General features: G+C 37.6%; 3 protein-coding genes across 5 annotated transcripts in view; all 3 read right to left on the reverse strand.

Annotated features, from left to right (window-relative positions):
* Positions 1 to 488: 488 nt before the first annotated feature.
* LOC107104607 (zinc finger X-chromosomal protein-like) lies at positions 489 to 10,087 on the reverse strand. 3 transcript variants are annotated; one of them, XM_015404645.1, is made up of 8 exons: positions 9,807 to 10,087; positions 5,818 to 5,914; positions 5,627 to 5,692; positions 5,384 to 5,491; positions 4,963 to 5,112; positions 4,738 to 4,866; positions 4,481 to 4,624; positions 489 to 1,831 (listed from the first exon to the last, which is right to left on the reverse strand). In XM_015404645.1, exons 2-8 carry the CDS (start codon positions 5,882 to 5,884, stop codon positions 531 to 533), a joined length of 1,965 nt encoding a protein of 654 aa, XP_015260131.1. In that variant the 5' UTR covers positions 5,885 to 5,914; positions 9,807 to 10,087; the 3' UTR covers positions 489 to 530. The 3 variants fall into 3 exon arrangements, with proteins under 3 accessions (XP_015260131.1, XP_015260130.1, XP_015260129.1); XM_015404644.1 differs by having other exon boundaries at positions 5,384 to 5,512; XM_015404643.1 differs by having other exon boundaries at positions 5,384 to 5,692; positions 9,807 to 10,080.
* Positions 10,088 to 13,788: 3,701 nt separating this feature from the next.
* Positions 13,789 to 15,349, reverse strand: LOC107104605 (diamine acetyltransferase 1-like). The gene is made up of 6 exons (XM_015404641.1): positions 15,142 to 15,349; positions 15,009 to 15,060; positions 14,826 to 14,906; positions 14,647 to 14,748; positions 14,495 to 14,535; positions 13,789 to 14,366 (listed from the first exon to the last, which is right to left on the reverse strand). The coding sequence occupies exons 1-6, from the start codon at positions 15,205 to 15,207 to the stop codon at positions 14,199 to 14,201; spliced, it is 510 nt and encodes a 169-aa protein (XP_015260127.1). The 5' UTR covers positions 15,208 to 15,349; the 3' UTR covers positions 13,789 to 14,198.
* Positions 15,350 to 17,849: 2,500 nt separating this feature from the next.
* prdx4 (peroxiredoxin 4) overlaps positions 17,850 to 20,035 on the reverse strand; it is a 5,076-nt gene continuing 2,890 nt past the window's right edge. The window contains exons 2-7 of the mRNA XM_015404648.1: positions 19,590 to 19,707; positions 19,375 to 19,491; positions 19,110 to 19,232; positions 18,312 to 18,442; positions 18,148 to 18,182; positions 17,850 to 17,968 (exon numbers count right to left, since the gene is read on the reverse strand). Of these exons, the coding sequence (XP_015260134.1) occupies positions 17,918 to 17,968; positions 18,148 to 18,182; positions 18,312 to 18,442; positions 19,110 to 19,232; positions 19,375 to 19,491; positions 19,590 to 19,707 (575 nt within the window). The 3' untranslated portion in view covers positions 17,850 to 17,917. The remainder of the gene's footprint in view (positions 17,969 to 18,147; positions 18,183 to 18,311; positions 18,443 to 19,109; positions 19,233 to 19,374; positions 19,492 to 19,589; positions 19,708 to 20,035) is intronic.

The following is a 20,035-nucleotide window of genomic DNA, read 5'->3' on the forward strand; positions in this document are numbered from 1 at the left end:
AACAAAAAAAGGAGATTTTCTAAGTCTTCCTTCTCTTTCCCCCAAACAAACAAACAAACTCAATTTCACAAGTGCTACTTAGTACATGTGGCAAACCAAATCTCTGTGGTGTTCAATGCATATTTTAACACAAACATTTTGAAAAAATTACACTTTGATTTTAAGACAAATAATGTGGACCGACTTTAACTGAGAACTGATTGCGACTTGCCAAATCCAAAAAGAAGTTTTACAAAGAGACAAACTGCCATGCACACAGTCACCAGCAGGGGACATGCAGTTAAAAAGTGCAAGTCTATGAAGAAGGGAGGGAGGGAGGGAGCCAACAATGTCAGAGACTTAATGGTATGTACATGGGTATACATCTGCTAAGAAACAAGAGGATCAGAACGAGCTAAAAACAACAGATTGGACTAAAGTAGAGTAAAACCACCAGACTGTTTCTGACACTGTGAAAGGACTCGGTTGGGTGATGTAGGTTTTTTTTTATGTTGGTCATTGTTCTGGCACAGTATTTGGCTCCGTCAGAGTCACTCTGCCTGCACCACGTCCTTGTGGTGACGCATGATATGCTGGTTCTTTTCCGAAGGCCGTCGGAAACCTTTGGAACAGATCTCGCAGCGGTGAGGGTAGTCCTTTGTGTGAATGGAGATCACGTGGCGCTTAAAACCAGAAGCATCCCCGGTGCTGTAGTCGCAGTACTGGCACTGGTATATTCTTTTCTCTTTTTGTCCTTTGCCGATAACAACAGTCACACTGCTGGCTAGGCTGGCTGCACTGACCCTGGCAGGCGGGCCGGAGCCGCCCGACCCACTAGGTGCAGACTTTTTAGGTGCCGCAACGGGAGTTTGCACCTCTGTCCTTTTAACTTCACTCTTTTCAGGTGAGGCCTGCTGCTCTTTTGTGTGGACAGATAAAATGTGGCGGCTGAGAACGAAGGGGTCTGCGATTTTGAAGTTGCAGTGTCGGCACTGGTGGAGTTTCTTAGTGCGGTGAGAGACAGAGTGTTTCTTTAGTTCAGATGGCCGATGGAAGCCCTTCCCGCACACAGCACATTTATGTGGATAGTCCTTGGTATGAACAGATATGATATGACGTTTCAGGTCGCTGGAGTTAGAGCTTTTGTGATCACAGTGGGCACAATGGTGGGTCTTATTTTCCTCGTGAGTCAGTCCGTGCTGCATCAACTCCTCCTCCTCTGCAAACGTCTGGAAACAGCGCTCACACTTGTACGGCATCTCTTTGCTATGCTTAGTCTTGATGTGTGTTTTAAGATTAGACGAATCGGCTGACTTGTAGTCGCAGTACATACAGGAGTAAGGCTTCTCACCAGTGTGCGTGCGCATGTGTTTCTTCAGCTCCGAAGGATGCCGAAAACCCTTCCCACACTCCACACAGATGTGAGGGAAACTTTTGCTGTGGACGGCCAACAAGTGTCGATTGAGCAGACCCTGCTCCGCAGTTTCATAGTCACAGAACTTGCACTTGTGCATCTTAGTGGGTGGAGGAGGCGGCTGGGCTTTGGGCTCCCTGTGGTGGTGCTGCAGCCTGTGTGAGAACAGAGCCCCCTGCTGGTGGAACTCCTTACCACACATTTCACACTCGAAGGGAGCTTTGCTGCTCAGTGCATGAACCTCCATGTGATTGTGGAGGCTGGCCTTCTTGTTGGTGGTGAAGTCACAGTCTGTACACTGGTACTTTTTACGGGTCAGGACATCCTGGTGGTGATTCTTAGTGTGTCGCTTCAGGAAACCCCTCGACTTGAACTTCTTACCACAAAGCATGCAGGGATAAACTGTCAGCGGCTGGCCGTACGGACCGATGATGATGGCTGGAAAGAAAAACAAAAAAACATTGTCATTTTCTTCTTTAGTTAAGTCCCAACAAAAAAAAAAAAAAAATTTTTTTTTTTGCTGGGTCAATTACCTAATTTCCAATAAATTGAAATACATTTTATGTTTATATTGTCACAGTTCTAAAGATAAAGGAGCCAAAACGTTGCAGGTAAATGTATATTTAGTTGTTTGCAAATCTTTCTTTTTTTAACCTCTTAATATCCACCTCATTTTGGGAAATTCTTGCCTATTTTGCATACCCAAATGGAAAAGCAATTAACTTAGGACATGTAAGCCCAAATTACATGTGTGATACATTATTTGAAACCAAACACCTTTTAGTTTCTGAATATATACATAAAAATTGGGTCAGTTAAACACCCAAGCTGCATCAAGCTCAAGCTGCATCAGTTCAAACAAGACTTTTTTTTTCTTCTCAAAAATAATGTCTGTTTTGAACAGCAGTTGTAAAGACATGCTTGCTTGTTGCGGCTGCTTTGTAATGTTTACATTTTGACATGCTGCTATATCTGTATTAAATGTTATTTGGTGCTCGCCATTTTCATAACTTTTCATGAATAGTGGAGAATCTAAGCTTTCCAACGATGTCTAAGATGTCTCTAATGTTAAACATTTTATCAGTGTAATTTTCATGCATTCTGAGTTATTATGTGTAAACGCTTTAAAACGGTGGGTTTTTAGAGGTTAAATATATGCACAGTAAATGAATAGTGAAGGAACATTTATTGAAACTGTGATACCTGTTGCATACATTGATAAAGGCTGCAGCTATCAATTTTAGTAATTAATCAACCCTAGCTTTTAATTTCTTTCATTTAAAAGGACACACATTAAATAGTGCACATTTTAAATGCATTGCAAACCTTAAAACACTATTTGCAGAACAAGTAAATTTAATCAATCTATTAGGGATGGGCAATATATCATGATGTTTTTTAAGCTAAGATAAAAAAAAAAGTTAATGTTTGTATCAAGATGGCCCATTTTACAACTTTTATGAATACTGGTGGGTTATTTTTCAGGCATTTCCAACATGATCTCATGTTTAGCTACAGTTGTTTGTTAGAAAACATTCTAGTGAGAGACTTGGGACAAACCTTTAGGTCATAGGTGTGTTATTTAATTACCTTCTTAGCAAGCAGCCAAGTTCTGCAAAGTCCTGATTCAGATGTGTTAATATCTGAAAGGTGCGGGCCACCAGCCCTAAAGGACTGCAGTTTTACACCCCTGGATTAAACGTTAAGGCGTGAACACACCGGCTGCGTGCGATTTTTTTTTTTTTTTTATCTCTGACCAGATTTTTCTTCTATGTCACACTGACTGCGTACAGAGAGGTTTCGACTAGGCAGGGTGGGCACATGTGCACAGATATTTTTCCCTTCTGTCTCTGCTATACACCAATTAAAACAATTTCCCACATTTGACTTGGACGGATTATGAAAGTTATAAAAAATAAAATAAAAACCACCGGCACAGCTATAAAGTAAAGCCCCACTTACTGAGTCTGTGCAGCATGTCAGAACAGATCAGATACAGAATACAAAAAAAAAAATCCTATATTAAAAACATAATGAGGTCTAGGTCTAAAGAAAAGAAAAAAAAAGACAGCAAGAAACGCTGTGGGGCTGTTTATATGTTTACTGAGGCAGACAGCTGATTATCAGAGAGATAGCTGAATGTTTTTCTTTTTTTCATAAAAAGGAGAGAGATACACCGTGCTTACCTGATCTGTCTCCCCCTTGTTAAGTTGTTTTTTTTATGAGGCTCAAAGAGGATTACTATTTTACTCTATGGGTTTTTTTCTCCTCCCGCTTTTTTTTTTTTTTTTTTTTTTTTTTTTTTTTTTTTTTTAAGGCGAGTGATAAATTGTGCTTTCTGTTCCTCGTTTTTTCCAAGGCTCAAAGAGGATCCCTATCAGTTTTCTGTTCTCCTGAACTCCTATCATGGGTATTCTTTTTTAATGCTGAATTGTTTATGCACGAGTCTCCAAACTGACTATTTCCCCATGTGATTAACAGACTCAATTTAGCATTTTCCCCCAAAGCCGGTGTGTTTTACTTTATAAACATGTCTCATTTCCTGTCGGGCCCATTAAATTGCTGCTGAATTACTGCGTAGTCTGACTGAAATAGACCTGGGGTCTATCTCAGTCGGACCTACTGGGCCCCCTTGCATCAAATCGTGTTGGGTGGGATCATTCCCAGTGGCTTCCAATGAGCCACAACCTTGTCCGACAGGATTTTCTGTTGGATCGGACGCAAAATCGGATTCGGTGTGTTCTGACCTTAAAGCACGTTTCCACAGGAATATAGAGTAGTGGGAGTGATCTTCTCTGAAGAGAAACGGGGATAGAGAGTCGGGGGGAATGCCTCTCTTCCAAATGTGATCTCACAAAAATGGTAAGAAAAAAAAATTCCAAAAAACAAAAAAAAACAGGCAGGCTACTTTTACTCAACTGAACACATGTAAGCATTTTGAGTTAGGGCAAATTATTTCAATTCCTAATATCACTAAATGTCCACAAGTTTAAAAGGCAACATAAGGACATAAAAAAATAAATAAATAAATAATAATCAGGGTGTGCTAGAGATATTATCCTCTTCAGGATGCTTTTTTTTTTATACCTGTCTGGACCTGCCGATGTTCTGATCGTCTCTTATTCTTGGTGCGTTGCCTATTGATTTCATCGACCCCGTCTGATTCATCGATGTGTAGCAGCGCACTGGCTGCACCGTTTCGGTTTTCACAGCCCTCGCTGTCCTCTATACCTTAAAGACACACAAAACATAGTTGTTGTTTTTTTTGCCAAATCAAAAAAGCAAAGGTTATTGTTCTTAATACGCCATTTAGATTTCAAGCTAACTGGATCCAGCAAACTCACCATGGTTTCCTTGATTGTGGTGTGAATCCCCGACAGACATGTAAACCATCTTCTCTCTGAGAGTTTGGCCCGTAGATTCTGTTAGTGCAACGCTCTCTGCATCTCCATCACTGATGTCAACCGATTCTCCTGTAAAGGGAAATATTTTCATTATAAGTTATAATATTTTGATTTTTAAGAAAACACCAACAAGGAAAAAAAAAAAGAAAAAAGCTTGACTCATACCCATGTCGTCCTCTCCTGAATCAGCCTTGAAGATGTACACTTTAATCACCTCTTGTCCGTCTTCATCCTTCTCCACCTCCTGATCCTCCACAGCTCCTTCCACAGTTACCTCTGTTCCATCCTCAGACACCATTTTCCCAGCTTCATCCACTAGTTACATAATGAATACAAAATAAACGAATGAATATCAAACTTTAAAAATAGTGAACCATTTATTTTATTCCTTCCCATCAAAGGTCCAAAAAATTTGAAATATATAGCTCAATATGAGAACCTTATTTTTTTGTTTAATGTTTGATTTTAACTGATTTGTTAATTAGTAAAAAAATAAAAGAAACTACACTGGGAGTAATCGGATCTGAACATCAAAGAAGCCTGAAACACTATAACTATTAAATGCAAAGCAGAGAAGTAAACGTACAGGATATCATTAGATAGTCTCCACAGCCATCTTGGTCATCCTCCTGCTGCTCTGGGTCCAGACCATCTTCCGGGATGTCTCCCATGGCAACGCCTTCCTCTTCGCCCTCTAGAGCCATCACACAGGTTTCTACAGCAACATCTTCATCTTCATGCACATACTCAGAAACCACATCTTCAACTGCATCCTGGATGACTAGCTCCTCTGGGGCAAACCTGTGAACTGCCATGCCTTCACCCTCACCTTCTGACACCAACACAGTCTCTTGAAGCTCCACAACAAACTCCTGCCCACCGGCACCACCGTCATCTGGAAGAAGACAACCAGTTAGCAGGAGATCTACTTTTACATCCGGAAAAAAAGACTACAACAAAATAAACAATCATTAAAACATTATTCAAATCAAAAACTGCGAAACAAGCTTGTCCACTGACCCGATCCGTGTATTATTATTTTAGGCTCTTCAGCATGTATTGCAAGCCCGGTGACATCCTCATCCATTGTCCTCGTACTGCATTTGTTACTGAGGAGCTAAAAGCGAAACAAAAGGAGGTTAGATTTTAGCATGACAAAAATGTTTGGCTGAAAAAAAACAAAAACAAATTACCCGACAGTATCAGAAATTCTTTTAAAAAAATTTCACAACATCCTTTTTGAATACAAATGATTTATTCAAGCAGTACTGAATCCAATTTCCCCGGTTTAACAGGAGTTGTTCTGATTTGAAATGTCTACTGGCATGATTTTTTCACTTGCTAACGCATTTGCACATCAGGCAGAGCTCTGCTTAGACGCTGCAATGCCCAAAGTCGGTCCTTAAAGGAAGCCGTCCTGCAGGTTTTAGAGGTTTCCCCGCTTCAGCACAGCTGATTTCATTGATGGCTGATCAACAGGCTTTCGCTGAACTGCAATCATCAGAATCAGCCGTGCTAAAGCAGGGAAACCTTTAAAACCTGCAGGAGAGCAGCCCTCAAGGACTGACTTTGGGCATGCATGCTCTATGGGGTCAGGGCCCCCTTGAATATAACAATAGGAAAACACTGGTAATATTTCACAAAAATTATATGAGCTATCATGATCGTTATCCCCCAGAGGAGATATTATGAAGCAAGATTAGAGTTTCATTGAAGTAACTTTTGGTTTAATAGACACATTTCCACCAAGGCTTTTTAAGCGCATTTTGCATTATCGCATTTAAAGGGCTTGATTTAAAAAAAATAAATAAAATAAAATCTACTAAAGTTTTAAAATCCACTAGAGATGTTTTGTGTTTTATTTTAAAGACTAAATATGCTGAAAAGAAGATAGAAACATATTGGTGAAATAAGTTTCGATATGGCAAAGGTTTACCTCACATTTTCTCTCTTTACATCGCAGGTTTTAAAGAGGAGGTACCATAGCCTATACAAGCTGTTATGATAAAGTAATATTCAAATGGTTGGAAACGTGTAATTGAGATTTTCTACTCTTTTGACATATTAAAGGTTTCTTAAAAATTTGGATGACATCTGGATGGAAACATGGCTAATGATTGTCAACATATGGAAGATGATTCACTCCTGAATTTGTCTGTTTCTAAAAAAATGTACTCTGTCAACTATTGGGAAATTGTTCATCTGTCGGACAAGTATGTTTCTACATAAGGCCCCACACCAGATAAAAATACCACCGTGCAACCGACTGTCGTCAAAAAAATAAAACAACTCTACCAAATCCACTGATATGAATAAGGTAAATCTCTACCCCTTTTCTTTTTGCTTTTTACAGTCTATATGGATGAGAACTGAATGCATTGTAGTAAAAAAACAAAACAAAAGCAGACTTTAGTTTTGCTGCTTACATGCAATAAATGTCAAAAAAGGATTTAAGATTTTTATATTAAGAAAACCTTTCACTGCCATTTCTAACAGTATATGATATTTTAGCAACAGATTACATTCACACACCTGGTGTTGCATGTATTGGAATGCAACCTATAAAAAAGTTGTAAAACCTAAAATCATGGGTAAATTCAAAATTCTATTTTTTAATCATGCTCAGTAAATTGAGTTTTGTATTATTTCTCAGCTCAACGAAAAGACAAAAAAGAACGGCCGTTTCTAAAGATTACCAAGCAACACTGTCTGGACACGATCAGATTTAGGAGATCCAGAAACTAATGGCCAGAAAAAAAGCTACCCCGTCCTAAAAACTATTATTGGAAAACAGCCCATGAGAGAAAACCAAATATTGCATCAGAGTTATTTGTGATTTTAATATAAAAGGAAAAGGAAAATGCTGAAAAGCAAATGAAAACCCTAATCAATGATAAATATTACAGAATAAAATCTTCAGAAAAATTAAACAAAATTAGACATAAAACATGAGAGCTAAGCTGGTACATAAAGGATAAGTGGCAACACCTGGAAAGAGTCTGCAACTGAGCAGTTTATCGCTTTGAAACACAGGAGGCCTGATCTGTAGAAAGTTTGATCATCTTAAAAGGTAGAAACACATTTGCTCACACAAAGCAGATCTTCAGATGCAGATCAAAATCATTTGGGTTTGCGATTCAGCAAATGGGTGCAACCCTTTTTGTGCCTTCATCTATATGGAAAATCCAATTTGGAAAATCACCAGGAAAGTCAGGTGCAAACTGACACGCAAAAATATCTGTGGTCAATGTTGCCACAAAGAAGGCATTGGTGCATTGACAGGATGGAGAGTTGAGTTGTGATCATGTAAACATATTTGGACTGTCAGAAATAACAGCAGCACAATAAAATGACAGCAGACAATATTTAGACTATTTAACAAAAACAAAACAAAAAAGATTTTCACATAAAAAGAAAATGAAATATAATTATTTTCATTTTATTTTATTACTTTTGTTCATAACACTTACAGATAGCCTACTTGTATAAAGTGCTCTATAAATATTTAGTATTATAATATTTTTTTGTCATGATCTCCATCTGCACCGCTAAGAATTTAAATTTCTCAACTGCCTGTATTCACTCAATCTGATCATTGTAATCGTCCAGAACCAAACTGATTTGCTCCTCTTAATATTTACATAGCAACTTATTCGTACTGAAGATAAAACTCATGTATTGCTCATGTTGCTTTCCAATATATTTTTATATATATTTGAACTTTGTTTCATTGCAACTAACCATCGTTGTTTAAGAAAGAAAAGTTAACTAATAAAGTGTCAAGAGAACAAACATTGGTGATCTTGATTTCTATTTATCAAGCCAAACTTTATATTTAATATAGTATTTTTTTTAAACGATTTTGAAAAAAGGCTGTAAAATTGACACTAGCATTGCTAAGAGTAAAGAAATTCCAATAAACCGAAAAGTGGCTTTAATACAGACATGTCTCATTTGCAAAGGTGAGATCCTGAACTAAACAAAACGATCACTTCATTTCCTAAAGTAAATTTGACTAAGATGACCCTTAAACCCAGAAGTGTAATAATATTATTCACTGGGGAGAATATAAGATTAAAAAAATTTACAGAGTCACAATAAAAAAAAATAATAATAGAAAGCACAGAGATGTAAACAACAACAAAAAAAGGTGAAGCTGAGGTGCCAATTTCCTCTGAATGTACCATCCCCCACCTCTAGGTGGGCAGAAAAGATGACAACGCTATGAGGATGATAACAACAGGACATCACTCTGATTTTCAAATGCATAAACATCTATTAAATCTATTACACGACCCATTAGGTTCACTTTCTTGGTCTTGTATACGAGTCTAAGTCAACACAAAGCCATCTGAGATCAACCATGTCCAGCTGACCGCTAGGGCAACACCAAGCTGATTTCAAATGCAAATTCCGATTGTCAAAAAACAAATTTCTGATTTATAAAAGGTTGATTGCAATAACACAAAAGTATAATATAAGCAACGAACAGAAGTCAGACCAAGTGCTTTGTTTGCAATTGTATTCATGCAGAGATATACAGCTAGCGGAGTGCTAAACACCTTTTCCAAGACCACCGATCACACAAGCGTCCGCCATTTTGTTAGCCTTCTGCTTGACAGAAAGCTAACTTTAACGTAAAAAAAATTGCTCTTTAACGTAGAGGCCGTATTAAATAAAACCACATTTGGGTCAATGTAACTCCATTGCGACTCAGTTAGTTACCGTTCAACAACAAAAAAATAGAAAGCGGTGAGAAAGACACGGTTAACTTTCGGTTTAATGGCTAACTAGCGTCCCTGCTAACAACATAGGCCTCCTTTATCAATCACGGCCTCAATTAGGCCCGGGCCTGAAAAGAAAAGGCCCACCCCCAAGCGGCCTCGCTGTTACATCCAATCATTTAATAAGAAAACGAAATGGAAACAAGTACAAACAGCCATATACGCAATCCGGTAAAGACACAGCCGCGATAAGAGGCGCCCCGGGAGCACAAAAAAGCTGCGTACCAGATTTATGCTGCAGGGATGGCCTCAATCCGGTCCCCGGCTTCCCAGGCCGCCTGGTTCCCCCAGACTCGGGCAGGATTCAGTCGGGAATTTAGTGTGATTTGGGCGGGCCGGGAACGAGCAGAGAAGGAGGGGTGAGGGGGTTGTTTCTGGAACACCGCTGAAAAGCGAAGCAGGACGTCTGGAGCCAGACAGTGTCCTGCTACAGCCCCCCGCTTCTCCAGCTCCGAGGCCGCCGTCAGCACGACACGTCACAGCCCGAGAGCGGCAGGAAAATGCGGAAGAGTTGAGGTGGAAATCACCCGAAAGCTACCAAAAAGGCCACGATGAGAGGATGTCTGTTTGCTGGATTGTGGCAAAACTTCAGCGTGGTCTTTCTTTAGTACAAACTCAAAAGCTTGTGCAGCTTGAGTAAAACTATTCTACATTAAGCAAAAAGTAGTGGGAGGCCCAAAGTCAACTAAAACCATTAGTTTTACAAAAAAAAATACTTTTAAGCTACATCTTTCTCTCAGCCAAAAACTTCATTAAATCTTATTGGTATTATATTAATAGACCAAACAAAAAGAAAACATAAATATATTTAAAAAAAAATGAAAGTTAAATTAAAAAATATATATATCTTAGAAGCAACTGTTGCTGTAAGAACTTTACTTTGTTATAGTTTAAGAATATTCAGATTTGATCGATCAAGTTTGCAGCACATTTTTTAGTCTGGACTGAAATTCTCAATTAGATTTAGATCTGGACTTTGACTAGGCCATTCTAATTCATGAAATATACCTTGAACTACCGTAAACTGATGGCTCTTTTTTTTTTCTCCACCCTAATAATAATAAAGATTTCCAAGGAGTATAAACTTGACAAGCATTTTATAACTGCATCACAACATTTTCAGCACTGACATATATATCTTTGTCAAAGCTTGAGATCGACAGATACAATTATTTTTTTTAAGACTGCTGTTGATACTCGTTATTTGATATGTCTGATTCCTGATATGTGCTGTAAATTTGGAACGCTCAGTTCTTTTGGCTTATATATTTTTTTTCTTCCTCCATTTACATGATAGAAATGACACAATGATAACAAATGTTAGACAAAGTCTCAATTTGAACAAAGCAATACATTATGAAAATATCAAAGAAACATTGTTAACAATGGATAGCAAATGGATGATGCGGCAGTGCATGCACCTTTTATGTGATCCTAGGGCATGGCTGCTGAATGCACAAATGAACTGGGAAATGCATGCACATATCAGAGATGTTAATATAAGAAGAAAAATATTGCCTGGTACATACATTTTATTATCCCCGCAAAGGAGATCGTGTTTTTAGGAGAATTTGTCTTTCTGTATAAAGGATAACTTGAAAAGTTATGAACCGATTTTTTTGACATTGTTACCAGAGCTGCACCTCAGTCCAAGGAACAATCGATTAAATTTTGGATCCCCATCAGGATCCAGGAATTTTTGGAAAGATTCTGTTAATATAGGTTTTAACTTAAGGTGGAAGTCATTATATTTCAAGAGAAATTAGCTACATGGCTGAGTTCTTTTCTAGTTTACATTAAAAAACAACATACTGATTGTTTGATCTGGCAATTACTAACTTTAGTGAAACAAGATGAAAGCAATGTACTTCTGTCCATCATATCTGCTCAAGTACTAAAGGGACACGCTCACAAATAATGGTTGTGTATTGTTTTGGTCTGTGAGGCAGACACCCTGTCTACTTTTAAGGCTAGGCTTAAAACTTTCCTTTTTGATAAAGCTTATAGATAGAGTGGCTCAGGTTATCATGAACTATCTCTATAGTTATGCTGCTATAGGCTTAGACTGCTGGAGGACCTAGGGACCCCTATTTCATCCTTCTGCTTCATTCTATCTAAATTCTCCCTCTCTGCAGAATTAGTTAGTTCAATCTCTAACACTATGCTCTCTCTGCGTTCTCATAGTAGCTTCATATGGTCTGTTCCTGTATGGCTGTGACACCATCCTGGAGAGAAATATCAGCTGTGCTGCTGCCATCAACACCTTTGTTTATAGATGCTCAAGTTCGGCCTGTTCTTCAGTGTAGTCCTGTTTCTCTGACTGTGACTGACTGGATGTGCTCTCTCTGTCCTCTGATGTGGGGGGTGGCTCAGAGCTCGTCTGCCTGGCTGTGTGTTTCCTGGACGGGCCGCCAGTGGAGCTGGTTGACAGTTCTGTATCTTTGCTTCTTTCTGTATGTCTGCTTCTATCTTCTTGAACCCCAGTGAGCCTCAGCAGATGGCTGCTCACACTGAGCTTGGTTCTGCTGGAGGTTTCCCTGTGTTATAAGGGGGATTTTACTCCACTACAAGCATGCTTGTAGCGACAGTGGAGTCAATGAGTCGATGCAATTTACTGATTGTCCTCAGATGGAAAACTTTGAAACAATTTGACTGAATGATCTAGTTGAATAGCAAAGTGTCTTAAGATGACATGTTGTGAATTGGCACCATATCAATAAACTGCATTAAATTGCTGTGTGTGCTGTTGGAACCTGTAATAAGAACAGTTTCTGGCCCCAGTTCAAACTATATTTTATATTTATAGTAGCCAGATTCTAATTTCAGCGAGTAATATTTTTGTAGCTATAACTGGAAACTACGAAATGATGACCTGCTTGTACAAAGAGAACACACCTAAAGAATTGTGGTACAAGAATAGGTGACAATGAAGTAGACAGGTGGGATAATGTCATCCCCAGAAAGCCTGTAGAAAGACCTTACTATGAAATGCATGTTCTCATTTCAGCAGGATTGGAAGAACCAGTGGTTGTTTTAATGTGAAAGAGTGAAACATTTCTTACCACATTTTTGGTCTAAAGAGAAAATATTGCTGAATCCAGGGAATATGTGAGGGTCCTTTTAAAGTATGTGCCCTCATTCTGTAACAAATCCCATCACCATTATACATTACTTAATCGCTCTTGGTAGGCTTGTTAAACTGTCTTATTGAAAGATGGATTAATAACTTTAAAAAGTCCTCAGATCTTGATTAAACTCGAATGATGTGTAATATATTTTGAGGACTTCATATTACACATCATTACCACCCACTGTTGTTCTAATTAATATAGACCCACAGACATTTATGCAATATAACACATTAGTTTTTTTGTACAATTCTCTTCCTAGACAATTCCCTCCTTTTTTCCAGTAACGAACCAATCAAAATGCAGTATTTTTTCACAATTCTAGGGTTGAAATAAATTGCATTGCTTCCTGCAGAAATCAGCAAGCAGAGATCATCAACTCACCACTAACTGCAAAGGCATCAAAGCAATAGAAAAATAGTTAAAGGCACAGCTTTTGGTTTCCCTTTTTCATGCCGCCCTGAACAACTACCCCTAGACCTAAATCATAAACCACCAGAGCCGATGATTGTAAGGGATTGCTGTAGAGTAAACAACAAAACCTTGTCGCTGAGTGATAATCTAGAAAAATTTGTTGTTGAACCAATCTGACTAAATTATCTGATTTAATCGTTTCTGTAAACTGCTTTAATATGACATGTGTTGTTAATTGGCACTATACATATAAACTGAATAAAAATTCATATTTATTGGAGTAACATAACCACATTTCCATGCTGAAGAATATGCTTAAATTATGATTTTGCTTTAAATCAATGCTTGTTAAGCTACAAAACATGGAGACAGTTTGTACCAACTGACATTTGATCTGTACAAAATGTCCTGAAGCGAATAACTTTTTCTGACTTAGAGAGGTGGTGAATTAAATGACCAGTAAAATCTATATAATAAAATGCACCAGTTCCCAAATCAATCAATTAATCTATCTATTGATCTATCTTGAATTCTCTGCTGATTGATACAGAATTGAAGTAAAAAAAAAAAAAGATTCTTACCAACTTAATGAATCATGTTATTTTCAAAATCTAACCGTTAAATGTATAAATGTATTATTCTTGCTTTTAAATTTCTGTTCTGCAGAAAGAGTTGAATCACATCAGTTATGTCTAATTTATATCTAATTTATAACAGTAATACATGTATTTCCTACAATAGCATATTATGCATTTCGATATCTACATTACATTAAACATTTTCAAAATATCCCATTGAGCATCATAGTTTACAAAATCACTCTAAGCATGTATTATTTGTTAAGCAACATATAAATCAACCATGAATTATTTTTATTTTACTTATTTGGTACATGAAATACAACTTGGATAACATGGAGGATATTAGACTAAAAAACAGTTTTCATTAAGAAGCAGTCCATTAATACAAGTTATCTGCTTAATATATGGTGTGAATGAGGTTACTGTTGCAGAATAAGGTAATTATGAATTATATACACATATTACAGCATAGTTATAGTATTGATCTGAGCATTTCATTTTGCAGTCATCTTCAGCAGATCCTCCTTTTGGATCTCAAAGAGACGCCAGCCCTCCTGCGAGGACAGATCAGCTGCACCCCTTCTCTTGTAGAACTCAATAGACTGCTTGTTATTTTCTGCTACAATGAAATGCATACTGCTACACCGGGTCTTTACAGCAATCTGGAGGAAAGAGATTTAAAAAAATGGATATTAAAAAACATATATCAAGCATCTAACACACCTAAAATCAACGTAAATATGTGACTGGTATTAGACACAAGCTGTAAGTGTATATAAAGTGTCTGCACCTCACTCAGCACCTTCAGGATTTGTGAACCAATGCCAAGACCTGGTGAAACATTAAACAGGCAGAGCAATTACAACAGCTTTTGCCAATGTTGCAACACATCTGTAAATTATTACACTTTAGCACCACAGCTGAACTGCTCAACAACTTTACCTCGAAACTCCTGCATGACATAAAAGTCCTCCAAATAAAGAAGCTTTCCGATCCATGGATCATATGTGAAGTAATACATTGCAAAGCCAATTACAGAAAACCCTTGATAAAAGAAACTAGAAGTTACAGACTTTATTATAAAGTAATCTCTTTCAGAATAAGTGAAGAAAGGTGTTTACCCTGTGAGCAGTGATCTCTGGGGACCTCTGCAACCAAGCAGTGGTAAAATGGATGTTCTCCAAATCCATCCTCAAGAAGATCTAAATAAAAGAAAGACATTAAAAGACATTATATATGTCTTATTCTATTTGCAAGAATAGGTTATCGCCTGTTTTGATAATCAGTGAGCTTGTTCACAGCACCTTTTTCAGTGAGCACCACCTTCTCCTCCATCTCTTCAAATTTAGCAAGTTCCTGTAATGGATGAAGACATGCCCTGAATTGAATTTGAAGCAGTGGTAACAAGGAGCGGATAAAGCAGATGAAGTGTTTTACCTTTATGAGACGCAATATATCGGATACATCCTTCGGTTGGGCAGGCCTTAATACAAAGTTGGCCATTTTCTCTTTTTTCCTTTCTTCCCTTTGCTTACTAGTCCTCTAAATGTGAACAAGAGCAAAATTTGTTTCTTCATTCGCTCCTAAGGAGTTCCCCCCCCGGCAAAGAAATAGGAAAACTAGCACATAAGGTTTTGCATGAGCTGCTCTCAGTCTAACAGGATCTGCAGAAACATCCCTTTTATGTATCCCTTAAAGACACGCCTGATTGTAAAGCCACTGTGACGCATATCCTATTTCTCTCTGACTGAACTACTTATTTTACCTTTAATCAACATTATTCGTTTGAATGTCGATCAAAAGAGCTCTAAAATCAAGAGAAATACTATAGTGAGCACAAAAAACCCAGATCTGAATTGACAGTGTTTTATTCCTGTCATTATTAGTTCAATTAAGTTAAGATGTTGTTTAATTAGTAGTTTATGGTAAATAGGTGCAAATATTGTACATTAAGATAAAGTAAAATTATGTTTTTTTTTGTTTTTGTTTTTTACATATGTGTGAATTGCATAACTTAAAAGGGTTTCAGCAGGTAGTAACTGGAAAATGATTTATTTCCTCTCAAGAAAGTTGGGCAGTAGTGCAAGGTCAGTTATTTCCCTTGTTTACTGCTTCCAGACAGTTCAAAGTACACTTGTACTCTAAAGGGAGTATTTTATCCACTAAAGAATATTACTTTCTTCATAGTTCAGCAGGTAAATCTTCAATATCTGTCAATATCTGGTTTATCTGCGTGTAGCCAGTGGATGATCTCCGGGAATGTATTTTTTATTATTGCTGGCAGACATTAGGCATCTCCCTCTTGACTGAAAACATGCAGGTAGGAGTCTCATTTAAGTGGACACTGTTCTCAGTGTGTATGTCATTGAGAAAATTAAAGTAATGGTCTTCATCAAAGGTTGGGTTTTATGCAGTAATGTACATCATGCTCAATATGTTTTTAAAATAACATATTAAAAAAAGGTTTTAAATTAATATTATTATTATTTTTTTTTTACCTTTCATTGCTTTATAACTCCTTTAGTGTTGCTGGGTAAGATTATGTTATCTAAACCGTTTCGTTTCCAGAGAAGAATTAATTAGCCGTTTGTGGGGTAATGACCCAGGAAAAGGTGATGATCGAGCTTAGTGGGAGGAGTTTTCATATTTGGTGAAGGTCCCAGGAAGCCTGACTGAACAATCTGAGTGTGTTTCATCTTTTACTAATAAAAACAAAGGAACTGTGAGGAAACATCGTCAGGATTGGCTAATAAATAAGGAATTCATACTCTGAAGTAGCAGAAAAAAAAATAAAGAGACACAGTAAATGATATAAAAATGTTATTTAAAAAAAACAAACAAAAAAAACCCCAACTGAATGTTAGAACTGTAACTATACAGTCATACTTACATTACTGTTTTTCATCACAATTTTTTTTTAATCGCTGCTGCTTACCTAATCAAGTCTGCACTTTAAAAAATGAAATAGTCTAGAATTTCTTAACGAAATTTCTTTGTTTACACTTGTGTATACGAAATAAAATCTGTCTAAATCTGTCTCTAAGTCTAAATGAGAGTTTGGGCAGTGGTTAATGCTCATAAGAAATCATAAAAACAATCAAATCTATCAATCTTCTGCTTATCTGGGGTAGCAGCCTTAGTAGGGAGCCCCAGACTTCCCTCTCTCCAGCCAGTTGGGCCACTTTCCCAGGGGGAATCCTAAGGTGTTCCAAGGCCAGCTGAGAAACATAGTCCCCCCAGCATGTCATGGGTCTTCCTCAGGGTCTCCTTCCGGTGGGACGTGCCTGAACACCTCACCGGGGAGGGGTCCAGGAAAAAACAAAACACACATAAAGACAAAACAATGAAATAGTGTGGATAGCTCACCTATTGCTTCATTCCCTAAACCCTATTGGCCAAAAAGATGCGTACTCAGGCTTTATAAGGCATTTCTTAACTGGTTAAATAATGCCTAAACTAACCTTGGTATCAACAGGAAGGTTCTGGAGGAGGATGTGGATATGACAATTCAAGGGTAAATTATTCTGGGCCTCAGAAAATAAGGTTTAAATGCACCCCCCCAAAAAAAAAAAATAATAATAATAACACCTAGAAAAAAAAGATATTTACATCAAAACACACACACACACACACACACACAAAAAAAACCTTACTCATGCTGTAAAGGATTTATCACAATAAATTAAAATGACAGCATTTGAGTGACATCTGTAGTCTGTCTGGTGTCAATACAGCAGGAAATTGAAAAGATATACAAGTTTTGAGTGAAAAATATCCGGGTGGACAGTGATGACGTAGTGTTGTAGAAAAACTGCAAATGATTGTGGATTCAGCGTTTTGCTGGCTTTCAGCAGCTATTCAGCTTTCTGCTCTTTTTTTAATGGAATTAAGGCCCATGGAAATAGTTTGTTAGACATAAACTGCATGTTGGCTCTCTGTATGCTTTTTTTACATGTTGTTTGAGCTGTGGTTACTGAATATAAGAGGAGTAGTTACTTTTGTAAAGGAGTCTCAGATTAAGATCTGGACAAATGGTGAGTATATGTGAATCTCAGAGTTATCCAGCTATGTGTGGCTAAATAGGGATAGCCCCCGTTGTAACCTCATACATTTTCATTGTTAAAGGAAGAACAAGACAAAAAACATATTAGGAAAAAAACTTTATTTCGACCTGGCTGGAATTCACAAATTTTGAGGGAAGCAGAAAAGTCGTTTAGTTCAGTTTGTCAAAATATTTCAGCTTTCCTGAAGGGTCTGGAATGATCTGTGGAGGAAGAATTGATCTTATAAGCGATTTTGAGTATTTCTGGTCATCAGTTTATGTCAAGGTAAAAAAAAACAACACGTGAATCTTTACAACAAACTAAGGGAAAAATCAGGTTTTCTATATTTTGATGTTTTTTTTTTTTAGTTAAAACAGAAATACATATTAGTTCTACTTACAGTGTCGCTGCCTGGCTTCCATCCTGCTGGACACACTGCAGGGATAAATAAACAACAGAAATATTAAGTTCATTAAAGCAGAAATACCCCAAATTAAGCGGCTTATTTGAAAACTGATCTTATTTTAGCAAGAAAATATACTGTGGGAGGAAACCTTCCTGTACCTTCTCCATGTTTGTCTGTGTACTGGAAGGCCTGCACCAGCCGCAGCGTCTCATCCACTGATCGGCCCACAGGCAGATCGTTCATGGTGATCTGCCTCAGGATGCCTTTGTCATCGATGATAAAAAGACCTCTGATAGAGACATGGTAGATTAGGGTCAGAGTCAGCAAACCAACAAACACTTTAGTCCTTTTTTCCTACTAAAAAGGATTTACTAAAATAAAACGTTTAGTCAAAAGAATCACCTTAAATAAAACAAACCTTGAAAGAAATGTCATACATTTTTCCTGATTAGAACATTAATTTTGCTTGAAAAAGATTTGTGTCATTCTGCTGTGGAAATGTTATGCATTTGCTGCCATAAAACACAAGTTTTTAGGAGCCACAATGAGAGGCATGGAAATTGACTTTTTGCAGCACAGCTCAGGTTTATGGTGTGATCTAAGGAAAGGGCTAAACATTTCTAACAACATTTCACGGTATTTATTGAATAAGGACAGAAGTGATGATAAAAAGTGATTTAAAATTTCTTTTTCAATCAAGAATTATGTGGCTGGGACTGCTTGTCAATACAGTCAAATCCATTCAGACAGAAAAACAGGCAAAAATAATAAAAGTAAAAAAAATCCACACTACTTAACATACTTTCAAGTTTATTTTTAACAAAATAAGAAAAAAAGTAAAGAGCTATTGTGCTTCCACGCCTTTGTCTGGTTTCTAGTAGTTTGTTTGTTTCACTATTCCTGCATTACATAACAGCTTTATCTTAACCTCTGATGATCATAAATCTATTTTTCACCTCAGTGTGTGTCCCTGGTCCTCCAAATAGACACCATAATCTTTTGAAATCTGGTGAGTGAGGTCAGACAGCAGCGGGATTTTCATGGATCCCAATCCACCCTGCTTCCTGGGGGTGTTGATCCTGTTGAGGACAGAATAGGTCAGCAAAAACACAATCGGTTGTAGATTCTTTAAACTGAGGACCGTGTCATATGAAGGAGCCATATAAGTATTTGGATTATGTATTTTATAGTGTGCAGGTCTAATGAAAGGGGTTTTAATACCAAGCTAAATGGGTGAACTGGGAGTCCACGGAGCAGGCCACCACCTCAGTATTTATGGCTTGAAACTCGTGCACACGATCACTGAATGCAATGATCTCAGTGGGGCAGACGAATGTGCTGAAAGAGAAAACAAACATGTTTACATATATTTACATGCTTGCAGTCTATGAAAGAAACAATGATATTACACAACATTCTGCTTAAATCAGACGTACAAGTCCAAAGGGTAGAAGAAGAAAACAAGATATTTCCCCTTGTAGTCAGAAAGCTTCAGCTCTTTGAACTCCCCGTTGATGACAGCGGTTCCTTCCCAGTTAGGTGCAGGCTTTGAAACTGCAGCAGAAAAAAACAACACCACACAGAACAATGAAACAAATTATTTCCTTTAAAATATTTCCTACTTGTAGAACCTAGTTGTGTAAGAGACTTTTGTATTTCAGAGAAAGATGAGAACGTGAAGAAATGAGAACAAACATTAAGTGTTTAAGCTGTAACCTGACCTGACCTGATAAAAGATAGGAAGGACATCCGAGGGAGTGTAACCTTTCAGATTTCTGATGGCCTAGACATTTTTCAATCAGGCTGTCAGCTTCCATACTGTTACAATTTTCCAAAGTTTACTTTCTAATAGGGTTGTCACGATACTAAACTTTTGAACTCG

Source organism: Cyprinodon variegatus, unplaced genomic scaffold (genome assembly GCF_000732505.1).
Source record: "Cyprinodon variegatus isolate N-32 unplaced genomic scaffold, C_variegatus-1.0 Scaffold1816, whole genome shotgun sequence".
NCBI classification, from domain to species: Eukaryota; Metazoa; Chordata; class Actinopteri; order Cyprinodontiformes; family Cyprinodontidae; genus Cyprinodon; species Cyprinodon variegatus.